The sequence below is a fragment of the Crassostrea angulata genome, chromosome 10 (genome assembly GCF_025612915.1).
Source record: "Crassostrea angulata isolate pt1a10 chromosome 10, ASM2561291v2, whole genome shotgun sequence".
In the NCBI taxonomy this organism is placed as follows: Eukaryota; Metazoa; Mollusca; class Bivalvia; order Ostreida; family Ostreidae; genus Magallana; species Magallana angulata.
Window position 1 is genome coordinate 48,919,790 of NC_069120.1, and position 12,801 is coordinate 48,932,590.

Genomic DNA, 12,801 nt, shown 5'->3' on the forward strand with positions numbered 1-12,801 from the left:
TATTGGGCATTTGCCAATTATATATATTGCAATTATGTTTGTGCCAATGAAATATTTGTATTTGTATATTAAAGTTGACAAGATTAGATTTGGAATTTCAAAATTTTAAAGAAAAAATCACAACCTGGAATTAATACGCTTCCAAAAATAATGATGCCATTGTTTGTTTTATTAATTTTGGGGAGTAAACTCAGAGCAGCGTCTGGGTTTTTTTTTTTTTATAAAAGTTTTTGGAGGGGGTATTTGGGTGCATTATACATCAAAATTAAAAAAAAAATCTCTCATATGAACAACTTAAATTTTTAATATATTTAAACATTTTTTATTATTTTTCGAATCTAGATGTTCTTGAAAATACATGTACGTTGTTCGAGTTGTCGTTCGTACCTGTACCAAAATGTGGACATGGACGCGAATTTATCTCTGATTGACGTAGACCTAAATATTTTTTCTTGGCATCAATTTAAAAAAAAGAATATTCATATCAAAAGAATTACATTACCTTTGTATTTTTTCGAGAAAAAAAAAATGAAAATGATAGCTATCATGGTAATAACTGTCTTTTTCTTCCATTAGTGAAACCCTTCTTTTAAAGAATAACAACATCATCCAACGCCGGTTGATTTTGATCCTGACAAAATGAGCAAGAGAAAGAATGCAACGACAGAAAATCCCAATAAGGATTTTTGTGATTTCCTGATGGGTAAGGAATACTATTCGACGAAATAGGTATAATGCTCATCTCATTGCTGTGAGTGGTGGTTGAGTGTTGACGGTTCCTCTTTTCAATGTTGTAGAACTGGCCAACTATGAGAAGAATGTCAACAGACAAATGCACAAATACAACGCATACAGGAAGGCAGTGGGGGTACTGGCGAAACACCCCACTCGTATCAAGAGTGGGGCAGAGGCTAAAAAACTGGCAAGTATAGGACAGCTGTAGGAGATCTGTTGAAAAGAACAATGCAACTATTGTGTAGACGGAATGAACAAATTTGAACCCAGGGACCCAGAATCTCTCATCAGGTCCCCTTATAAATAATCTAAGCAAGAAATTGTGACTCATCTGACATTTTTTTTTGTCTGAATACTTCAAGAGAAGTCAGTCAAAATTTTTCAGTCTCAGCAAATCTCTATTACTAAAAATATTATCTTGCACAATGAACTGGTCTGGTCATCACTTTTTTCAAAATTATCTTTGCTCTAAGATCAACATTCCAGGTTTTAACCCTGGCAGGATGAAATCTGTCAGTTCCAGGAGTAGATCACGGCACCAAATGTTAAAGGATGGGAGAAATTATGACAGACCAAACCAGGATTCAAACCAAGGCCCACTGAATCTCTAGTCATTGGACTAGACCTTACGAAAGCCAAGGTCTGAATTCTGATTTAATCCCTGTTTTCTCCCATTCCCATTTGATGTTACGGTCAGGGTAGTTTAATCATGGGTCCCAGAGGTTTGCACATTGAATCCAGGTCTAGCCCTTATTTGATGCTGTCTTTATGTTATCTTTTTGTATCTCATGGATTAGAATAGATGAAACTATTATTAGATAAGTCATAACAAGCTGATATAACAGCTGGTTTATTCTTTGGCATTTGCTAACAGGATGGAATTGGTGATAAAATTGCAAAGAAGATAGATGAGTATATAGATACAGGATCCTTGAGGAAATTAGAAAAGGTAAGAACAGTATAAACAAATGTTCATAGTAATTGATTTCCAGAGAAAGTCAACCATTGTTCACTTACAAGTCATTGAGTTACTGATGATAAATGTATAAGTGTAGGAAGTTTGAAAGCTGCATATGTATTACCGGTATACATTTTGGAATTCTTTTACTTTAGATCAGAGCAGATGACACAAGTGTGGCAATTAATGAGCTCACCAAGGTCACAGGAATTGGGTAAGATTGGGTATGGTACTAATTATAGATATGTGATTCCTGAATTACCAGTATAAATTCACAGAACCTGCCAATTGAAACTATTGACAAATAAATTTCTTAGATACATGTATAAGCATTGAAGTGAACATGCACATCCTGATCTTAGTAAAAGAATAACGGCATGTACTAATAGAATATGGAGTCTAAGTACCGGTGTGATTAATTAGAGGATCATCTTGCTTTATAACTTTAGAACAACAAAAACCCAGTCAAATCCATGCATTTTAATGATTTTAACATTAAATATCCATTCAGAGGAGTGACATTGGGTTTATTTTTTGAAGTGAGAGTACATCAATGGTATAGTCTTTGAATTGAAGCACTGGCCTCTCTGCAGCACTGTATCATTAATCACTGGTAAATCAATGTTTTCATTCACAGACCTGCTGCTGCTCAGAAATTGGTCCAGGAAGGAATCACTTCCATAGAAGGTGAATATTCATTATTAATCTTTTTTGATGACACAGACCATGTACATGTATCAGTACATGTATATATGTAAATCCTATATTAACTCGTTGTTGTCAAACATAGAAATTGTTGTGTTTTTGTTTGGAAACTGTGTTGTCTAAGCTCACATCTTAAAATTTTCAGAATTGCGGAAACATCCAGATAAGCTGAACCACCACCAGCAGATTGGACTGAAGTAAGTTGTAGCTTGAAGACCACAAGTCATGCCCACTACTTATATCTGTAAACTTTAATTGGACATAAATAGATACATGTCCAGAGGAACCTTATGGTTTCTTACTGAATTTAATTTGTTCTTTCTCTGCTCAACTATTTGCTGGATTTTTAAAAACAATTTAATCAGTGGTTTTACTAACTACTGACTATGGCAAGGGATACTGTGTATATGCACTAATATTAAAACATGACTTGTTTATTTCCTAAGAAAGATAACCCTGATTAGAATTACTGGCTTCCATGTTAGGGAGAATTAGCTAGCTAACATAAAATTGAATGAAAAAATTACACATATAGTATTTAATCCTAGGGCTGGGACGATACTGTACTGAGCCGATTCGGTACATATCACGATACATGAGATGCGATACGATACATATCACGATACATTGCAATTAAATGAAAACATGAATAAAAGTTTAAAATTTATTCAACCTGCCGATGTATTACCGCATGTCCAAAGTTATTTTGTTATATTCATAATGAGCGTTGCACAATTTACAAATTACTTTAGTCTCGTGTACACTAGTTTTGCATAAACAAGTACTCCAAAAGTTTTCCACATTCCATATTTATCTTCCTAACAGTTTTGACAACTTTACAAGGTTTTCCGCCATCTTTGTACTTTCATCTTAGGCGCGGACTAAAAATAGCCGATATATGAAGCTCGGATATTTTTGAAAAATAAAAAAAGTTCAGTAAAGTATCGTTGTATTAATGGTAAATGTATCGATCCAAATATCGTCAAAATAAATACCGCGATGCACCGGTGCATCGGTGGATCGTCCCATCCCTATTTAATCCATGTATTGTTGGCAGACATTTTGAAGACTTTGAAAAGAGAATTCCTCGAGCTGAAATGGAACAGATTCAGGTATTGTAATCTGACGTATTGATTTTAATTTTTGAAGTTTAAACCACACTTCTTTCATACAAGATTTGATTAGTTTTACATCAATCGCAGGCAATGTCCCTCTTTTCCTGGTAATTCAAAGAAAGCGAACTTTACAATATCTTTGCTCCAGAATTAGGGCTAAACCCAAGAAATTTTGCCTCTGATGGAAAATTAGTCCAATTAGTCCTTTAAATGAAAAAAAAAGAAGAAATTTTCTTTTTTACCACATCAAATATGTTCACACAAGACAATCTGATTAAAATACAGATCTCTACATAAGCGCACAGTGCGCTGTGCGCTTATGTAGAGATCTGTATTTTAATCAGATTGCACACAAGATTTCTTCATCCTGTTATATTTTTGTCTTACTTTCTTGTACATGTATTCTCAAGGGTCTAATTTTTAAAATGGACCAAATCAAAACAAGCAACCATCCTTACCGGTATGTGTTGGAAAACCAACTCATGAAAACAATTTAGAAACAACATGTAGAGTGGCTTTATTAATATCAATGGGTTAAATAACAAGGGCAAATTGAATCAATTGAAATAAAACACTCTGGGCATCCTTTATTTTGATGTAGTGGTATTAAAAACTTGAATGTGAAATATCTAGTTTTATTTAGATTTGGGGAAAATCTAGCCCTGTATTATGCAATACAAATTTCATATTCACTGTATTTCTCTCTTGAAACAGGACACTGCCTTCAGTGAGATCAGGAAGCTGGATGATAAGTTTGAGGCCAGAGTCTGTGGCAGCTTCAGGAGAGGTCGGTGCCATCTCATTGAAAGAATTATATCATAAAAATTATTAAGTTTGATATCTGTAGTTACCCATCTTCACTATAGCCAAGGGTTTCTGATCCGCTCCGCTTCTCACAAGCGGTGCGGATCAGAAACCCTTGGTTAGCAAAGATGGTAGTTTCCAAGTGTTGATATGTTTCAGGTGCTGAATCCAGTGGAGATATTGATATTCTTCTGACCCATCCAGACTACACCTCGAAAACCAAAGGAAAGGTGAGCCCAGAAAAAAGGAAAAGTCCCCAACAGCATGTGTATGTTTATTTTTAGGAGATAAACTTCTAAATTATGTAATATTTTGTTGACAGCCAGACCTGCTTCATCAGGTTGTGAAGAGACTGGAGAAGGTTGGGCTCATCACAGACACGCTGGTCCACGGAGACTTCAAATTCATGGTCAGTGCATCAGCTTCATTGATATGAAGTGGGGTTTTTCCGTTAAAATTTTAGGTCCAGTGAAAGCTAAACTGGAAGGGTATTACTGGTACTTATTGATAAGTGTACCATTATATAAATAGTGCCTGTCTGGGAGGGTAACAGTTGAAATTGACACCCCGAGAAAACCATGTCAACCGACGCGAAGCGGAGGTTGACAATGGTTTTCGAGGGGTGTCAATTTCAACTGTTATCCGCCCAAACAGGCACTATTTATTTTGTTATACTGAATGTCTTAATTTTTAAGAAAATTTTACTGCTTTTATATAGGAATAACGTGAATTCTACAGCAAACCGCATGCGCATAATTTTCGCGCATGTAACAATTTTTATGTTACCCGTTGCTAAGTGCGTTGCTAACGCTGAGGGTAATAGAACGGATTATGAACTGCGTCTTAACCAATCAGATTTCAGTATTTAACATGAAAGTATAGCAATATCTTTTCATATGTTTTTCATACAATTGACATGTTTTTGCTTTCAGGGTGTCTGTTGTGTTTTGGAATCCAGCCCAGGTTCCTCCAAAAAGAGGTGCTTCAGGAGGATAGACATCAGGTAACTTGTAAACAAGATATACAGATAAGATTCGAACATAAGTATGCAAAGGTTTCATCAGTATTTGTAGGACATCAATTTTCAGTCATTTCATTGTCGAGTTATGCCTAGTACCTACATATTGTCGTTAAAGTATGAAAATTGATGTTCTGTTTTATTGGTAGAAGAGTGATCTCCTACTTTAATCTGATTTACAGGTTGATTCCCCATGACCAGTATTACTGCGCTCTGCTGTATTTCACAGGAAGTGACATCTTCAATAAGAACATGAGAGCACATGCTCTGGAGGTCGGGTTTACCCTCAATGAATACACGCTCCGGCCCCTCGGTAGCACAGGTAGCCAACCAATGTTTAGAAATTCTTAACATACACCAGTTGATGTTAACTTCTACAAGAGCATAACGCTCTATTTAGCCTTGGACGAAATAAGGACAGGAGTCAAAACAATACTGCATTATCACTGTTAATTTTGTGTTTGTTTTGAATGTTTCAACAAATGCAGAAAGTCTTTGACATACAATGCTGGATATCTAAATTATTTTCTGTTTTGATTTTTCAGGGACTCCTGGGGAGCCTCTACCTGTGACATCGGAGGAGGACATCTTTGATTATTTAGGAATGGAGTACAAACAGCCATACCAGAGGAACTCTTGACTACGGGTCCTACATAATCATAGCAATTATTTTAACAATGGCCTCCTAGATCTTCATGTTTCATTTGATATGTGTACCAGTGTTTCAGTTTCTTGTGGTTACTCATATTTCACTTTTAAAGTCCTTTTTTCATAACCTACCATGTATGTTGTCTTTGTAAATTGTTTATCATATGAATTTTTTCAGAATTCCAATAAAATTTGGCAGCTATTAGAATTAATTGTCAAATCATGTTTTCTTTTAAAGTTGACGAATGGTTATGAATATTCATCCTCCTGTTGCATTTGTTTACTTTTAGACAGTTGATTAAAATGGATATTTCCATGCAAATGTGTTTTACACCAAATATTTAAGAACAATGTAAATATTTACCTTGCAAACTGACATTTTCCAGAAAAACTACATCATGCAATTTTTAAACATGAACGATTTGTGTAATGAAGAACAGCCAGAAATGTAAATTTTCCCAGTACGTCAAGAGAGAATTGTCAATAATTCAGTTTATCTTTGTCACTTTAAGAGAATAGATCTCAACAATCTTTAATAATCAGGGCTGCGTTTTACAAAAGAACTTATGACTTGCGACCAAATTAATGAATGCTAATTAATCACTCACTGATTAATGGTTTATTCTAATTGCTGTAAAATATAATTATGGAAATCAAAATAGTTTTACATAAATGGTTTTATATAAATTTTGTTCATTAAAGACCATTCTATGAGACAAAAAATATATACAACTTTGTCAGAAGTTCTTTTGTAAAACACAGTCCTGTGACCTTCGATCAGTGCCCCATTTCATGAATGGAGTTGTACAGTGGTGTTTTGAGTTTGTAGGTCAGATTTTCATCAGTAAATTATGGAGAAAAACTTCCTGACAAAAACACAAAGTTGACACTTCTTAACATTCAATGCTTATAAACTACAAGTCCATTGGATCTGAATGAAAGGGAACCATAAGGTCAGAAAACTTTGATGTAATTCTAGTCTATTTTATATTCTGTTTGAAGCTTGATGGAAAAATTAAAAACAGGGTTTTTTTTTAGAAACTTAGCTAGATGCAGAAATCAAGCCAATGAAAGTAACTTCCAAGTAGTTTTATTAACATATCACTGTAGATGACAGTCAAATACATTTGAACTGGGTTTTCTGATTGAAAAATCCGGTTATTGAAATGGTGAAAATGATGGGCGGGCAGCAAGGCAGCTGCCAGAAAGGGTATTGCTGTTGAACTGACATCTCCTACATGCAGTTTCTAAGATACCTGTAGGAAGTTTTTGTTTTGCGATCAATTATTCTTATCAGAGATGTGCATTTTACTCGGATTTTGATTTTTGATAATTTATGCAAAATTACCAGCTGTTGAAATGAGTCATGCATAATATTGCTTATAGGGAACTTCTTTTGTACAGATAACTCCTAATTTTCAAAATAGGAAGTTTTTGTTTTGCAGATGAATTGTACATGTACATTAATCAGAGATGTGCATATTACTTGGGTTTTGATTTTTGAAAAACTACCAGCTCATTTTTTGGAAAAAATATTTCATAGATGGCACCCCTATTGAATGGATAACTCCTATTACAGTTTTCTTGATAGGAAGGTTTCTGTTTTGCACACCAATTGTGCATGTATCAGACATGTGCATATACAAACAAGAGGCCCAGGTTCCATATCACTCACCTGAGCAAATCTACACTACCCAAGGATGCTTCCACAAAAATTTGAGATTATCTGGCCAGATGGTTTGTGAGAAGTTTTTCAAAGATTTTCTCTATATATTACTATGTAAAACTTCATTCCCCCCCCCCATCCTATCCCCACTGCACATTTAGTTAATTAAGGGTCGACAAATGGATTATGGATACTGTTCACACAAAAGAATACCCAGTTTGCTGTTACATTGACAGTTTTTCTCTTGTTTTTCATTGGGTTTACCAGGTACCTATAATTTTGACCAAATGCACACCCTTTTTAAAACCATGCTGTAGTTAATTTTATGAATAGAAAATTCATGCTTAAAAATTCATCTAAAATATAATTGATCTGGAATTTAAATAAATGAGAAAGTATATGCATCTCCTTGATTGTTATGTGACGGGATGGGAGAAAATATGCGACCAGACCTGGGTTTCGAACCCGAGTTCCCTAAATCTCTAGTGAGGTGCTCTACCAACTGAGCTATCTGGCACGGGTGTTTGAAACAGTAAAAGTTGGAATCACAGTTTTTTTATAACTTAATTCTCATAACTCTGTCTGAAGATATGCTTTACATAGACAAAAGAAACAAAAAGTAGTTTTCAAACTCATTTAATAACGACAAATTTGATACTGATTTTAGTTACAGAGGAAAAACATAACACCTGCATAATTCACGAAAGCTTTTGAAAGGATCCCTGGAAATCTGCTGCCCTGTGTCACATTCGTTGATGTTACCACTCGGCATGGAATGTTCCCCAGATCTTCTCAATTCAGCAAGTATGTCTTGAGGTACAGACAAAGTCTTAACAAAATATGCACCAAAAACAAATGAAGAGCACTAAATCCTCACAAAAAAATCTCTAACAAAATGTAGGTCAGAGTTCGATTTGAGTTCAACTGAACTCATCAGGTCCTGAACCAATCAGGAAGCCGAAAAAGTTGAGATCATGCTATACCACCAACAATGCTTTTCAAGTCCTCATCTTTAATACATATTCACAAATCAACAACTGGCAATTTTATTTTCCCTAACAGAATGTTCAAAAACGAAATAAAACCTGGCACTCTTATCTTCTATCTAGAATGCAGAAATGTCTAAAATTTATTCTGTTAGATTAGTATCATTACCTTTAGTATTGCATCATGTTCAATTCATAGAATAGTCTTTGTACTTCCACTACCTTATCTTAGTACAGCATACAGTAGATCAGGTAGAAATACAACTTTATGACAACAGTTTAACATTAGTTTTGGGACGGAACAGAGTTACGAAACCTGAAATTCTACACTTGTACTGGGTTTGTAGTTAATCATTTCAAAGTTAACATTGTACAAACAAAGTCGAAGTCTAAAATCATTGTACTGCAGCTTTACAAAATTAATTGTACAGATTTGTTTAAAGTAATCTATGTTACAAAAGTGGAGTAACAATTAAAAACATATTTGATATATAATCTCTTTGGTCGCACAGTTCATGATCATCTTGCACCAAAATTAAATTTCTATGGTAATTTGAAAATGACGCCAAGTAGCACCAAGAAGAAATAAGCTGTATAGAAGCAAACCTTGTATGTGTATTAGGTACAGTATCATACAATTTACATTTGGATTTTTTTTCTCTGTAGAAAGAAAAAAAATTGTACAAAAAAGGGAGGTACTATTTTATAAGTAACACTATAACATGTCAAATACAAAATATGACTTTGTCATGACAAAGTTATCTACACAGTCATATACCAAAAAATCCTAAACAATGACATCCTCTGAAAAGTTAGTCCTGTAGAAAACTGAAAGGCATTCTGGGTAGTGTGTATCTAGATGTCCATTTCAAACTGAGGCTGCTCCTCATGTCCCTCTGGAAAGACAAATTATTTCACAACTTAAACAACACGCGTCGTTCATGTTAATATCTACATGTACTTAGAAAGCTCATCAAAACTTTTCAAAATAGCTGATGAGACTTCTGAAATCTAATTTTAAAAAAAAAAAAAACCTCTAATTTCTTGCAATTTACAATCCTACAAGTCAGACTGAATGTGCAAATCCATTTTTGGAAGATCACACCATTAATATTTTTTTTATATAGCATATCCTATGACATCATACCGGTACAATCCTCATTATATCTAAGAACCAACTTCAACCATTGCAGATATGTTTGCATAGCATATTGTGTATCCAAGACTTATCAAATTGTTAAAATGATGCCCCCTGTGGTTCAATGACTGAGGACCTGAGTATTTTATCCCTCTCCCCCTCCTTATTACCTCTCTTCTTCTGGTTTTCGTCCTGAATGGCTCCTTGTGTCCCGTTCTCCTTTGGGATGTCTACGACCCCGGGTGTGGTGATCCCAGGGATTTTAGCCATGTTTGCAGGGGGACTCTTAGTCAATGGAGAGTTTCGACATTTAAGTAAGAAATGTCTATCATAGAAGATCTTCGTACCTGCATTTAGAAATTTATTCATGTTCTTTATTTATTTATATAAATTATCTATTTAAAATTAGTTCATCTAATTAGTAAATTTTAAGTGAACCTTTAAAATATAAACCATAACCATTATAATCATTCAACAATGTGATTCTAGATCCATTTATATCTTCTGAAATTTATTCCTCTTTTTTTTTGTAGCTTCCTAAAAAACTGTGTAAAATAGATAGGTAGTCATATAAATAGTAACTGATTTCATAACATGATACGTAATATGATAACAAGAGCAAAATATGTTTGTTTGATTTGGTAGATCATAACATTTGACATCAGCACCAAGACAGTCTATATAAATGTACATGACTATATAAGTCTTTAAAAGCAATCTGATTGTTTTGTGACAACAAACAAGATTGTCAAGAATTCTGCTGACAAATGCAATATCTGGGTCGGTTCAAAATGGAGTGCACAGTGCCCTGACATAATTATGTCATAACAAGTAGGTCACACCCGTTCATTTGACAACACACATTCTAAAAGATATTTATAGAATAGTTTCAAATAAGAAAAAAAATTAACAAATTTATGCACACACGGGCATAATTAGTTAAACTAAAAAACACTACATGTATTTAATCCAGGTCAGAAAGAGGTTTGGGGTCATTTCATGCTTTATCATGCTTTCATCATCCATCAAAGGCGACCTTTTTTTATATTCTTTGCAGAAATTATTATAAACAACTTGACAGCATTAATCTTTACACATATATATGTCAACAATAAATGATAAAACGTTTGCCGCATGTCAGAATTTACGTAAAGCACTTGCAGCAACAAAACATTGTGACGTCACGTTTCAGCACAGCACGGAGCACATGGTCGAGCTTGTGCAAGAAAAAATGCAAATGAAAATCATCCCAAGTCAAATAATGCTTTTATTCCTTCATTCGATGCAAAGTTGCTAAAACAAAGCATTTTAAACGGACCTAAACATTCTTTTTTTACGAAGAAAACAAATATCACGTGGTGTTTGTCAGCCATATTGAAAACAGAAATCATTTGTTGTTTACATCGCCTGCAATACACATACCATTACAGTAAATTCATGCATTAAAAGTTAAACCATGTAAATCGTCATACAGATAAAATAACTGTTAGTTAAATAATGATCAGATTAATCTACCTCCAGGTGTTGTCGAAAAAATGGAGCCTCCTGGTGTGGTACTGTAATCTTGAGGTAGTTGAGATAAGTCGTTTAAAACCACTCTTTTAGGAATTTCCCGGCTTGAAAGTACTTGTTGTGGTGTGCCCTGGGATGACATTATTTTGCAAAAAATGTTTATTCCTAGATTAACCCGTTGCCAGCTGTTGACACTCTTTTAGTATTCAGCACACACTCGACGTCTTTCCCTGTTTCTTTCAACCACAACACACAGTCACATGGGTTGATCTGACGTCATTCAAACTTCCTGTTTGGATGTCCAACAGTTTTGGGGAATGTCTCATAATTTAATAAAAGAAATATATAAACATAAACCACCATTGATTATTTCATCAAGGCAAAATTCAATTGATTTATAGTTAATTACATCTATCACGATTGTAAACATGCATGCACATGTACAGATAAACATGTATAAGGGAAGGGGAAGGGGGGGGGGGGGTCCCACCCCTCGAAAATATGTGAAACTCATGCAAAGAAATGATTTATATAAGCTATAAATTCATTTCACGTGTCAGTTGCATTTTTCATTTTTTTCAAAAGTTCATGTAGATAGGCAGATTTACCAGCATTCCAACCGTTTATGTAAACATCAGATATAAGTCTAATGCTGCGGAAGATGATAACTATATAATATGCATTTTTTTTAAAACACGTAAAAAGGGGGGGGGGAGGGGTCTACAAAGAAAACGAATGTTTCAAATACTGACAAAAAATTCAAAATTAAATCCAAAAATTCAGATTTAAATATTAAGGCAGGGGAATTCTAATTTTTATGAGCAAAATACATGTAACAAAATGATTTATTATACTTTCATGTTAGACACTGAAATCTGATTGGTTTTGACGCAGTTGTTATTCCGTTTTATTATACTTAAATGTTAAATACTGAACTCTGATTGGTTAAGACGCAGTTGGTAATCCGTTCTATTACCCTCAGCGTTAGCAACACACTTGGCAACGGGTAACACAACGAATTGTTACATGCGCGTAAATTATGCGCGTACGGTTCGCCGTAGAATTCACTTCATTTCTATATAAAAGCAATAAAATTTTCTTTAAGACATTCAGTATAATAAAACAAATAGTGCCTGTATAGGAGGGTAACTGTTGAAATTGACACCCCTCGAAAACCATTGTCAACCTCCGCTTCGCGTCGGTTGACAATGGTTTCCTCGGGGTGTCAATTTCAACAGTTACCCTCCCAAACAGGCACTATTTATATACTATTACCCTCTGCGTTAACAACACACTTGGCAACGGGTAACACTATATAAAAAGTGCCTGTTTGGGAGGGTAACTGTTGAAATTGACACCTCGAGACAACCATTGTCAACCGACGCGAAGCGTATGCGCATAATATACGCACATGTAACAATTCGTTGTGTTACCCGTTGCCAAGTGCGTTGCTAACGCTGAGGGCAATTAACATGAAAGTATAATAAATATTAAATAGTGCCTGTTTGGGAGGATA

At 34.6% G+C, this 12,801-nt stretch overlaps 2 protein-coding genes across 2 annotated transcripts; one reads left to right on the top strand and one right to left on the bottom strand.

Moving 5' to 3' along the window:
• Positions 1-576: 576 nt before the first annotated feature.
• On the top strand, positions 577-6,191 carry LOC128167986 (DNA polymerase beta-like). The gene is made up of 13 exons (XM_052834020.1): positions 577-703; positions 798-922; positions 1,610-1,684; positions 1,849-1,907; positions 2,331-2,380; positions 2,544-2,595; positions 3,456-3,510; positions 4,228-4,300; positions 4,477-4,547; positions 4,640-4,726; positions 5,250-5,320; positions 5,518-5,657; positions 5,881-6,191. Exons 1-13 carry the CDS (start codon positions 640-642, stop codon positions 5,973-5,975), a joined length of 1,017 nt encoding a protein of 338 aa, XP_052689980.1. The 5' UTR covers positions 577-639; the 3' UTR covers positions 5,976-6,191.
• Positions 6,192-8,269: 2,078 nt separating this feature from the next.
• Positions 8,270-11,552, bottom strand: LOC128167744 (eukaryotic translation initiation factor 4E-binding protein 1-like). The gene is made up of 3 exons (XM_052833636.1): positions 11,289-11,552; positions 9,944-10,120; positions 8,270-9,531 (listed from the first exon to the last, which is right to left on the bottom strand). The coding sequence occupies exons 1-3, from the start codon at positions 11,425-11,427 to the stop codon at positions 9,491-9,493; spliced, it is 357 nt and encodes a 118-aa protein (XP_052689596.1). The 5' UTR covers positions 11,428-11,552; the 3' UTR covers positions 8,270-9,490.
• Positions 11,553-12,801: the final 1,249 nt, after the last annotated feature.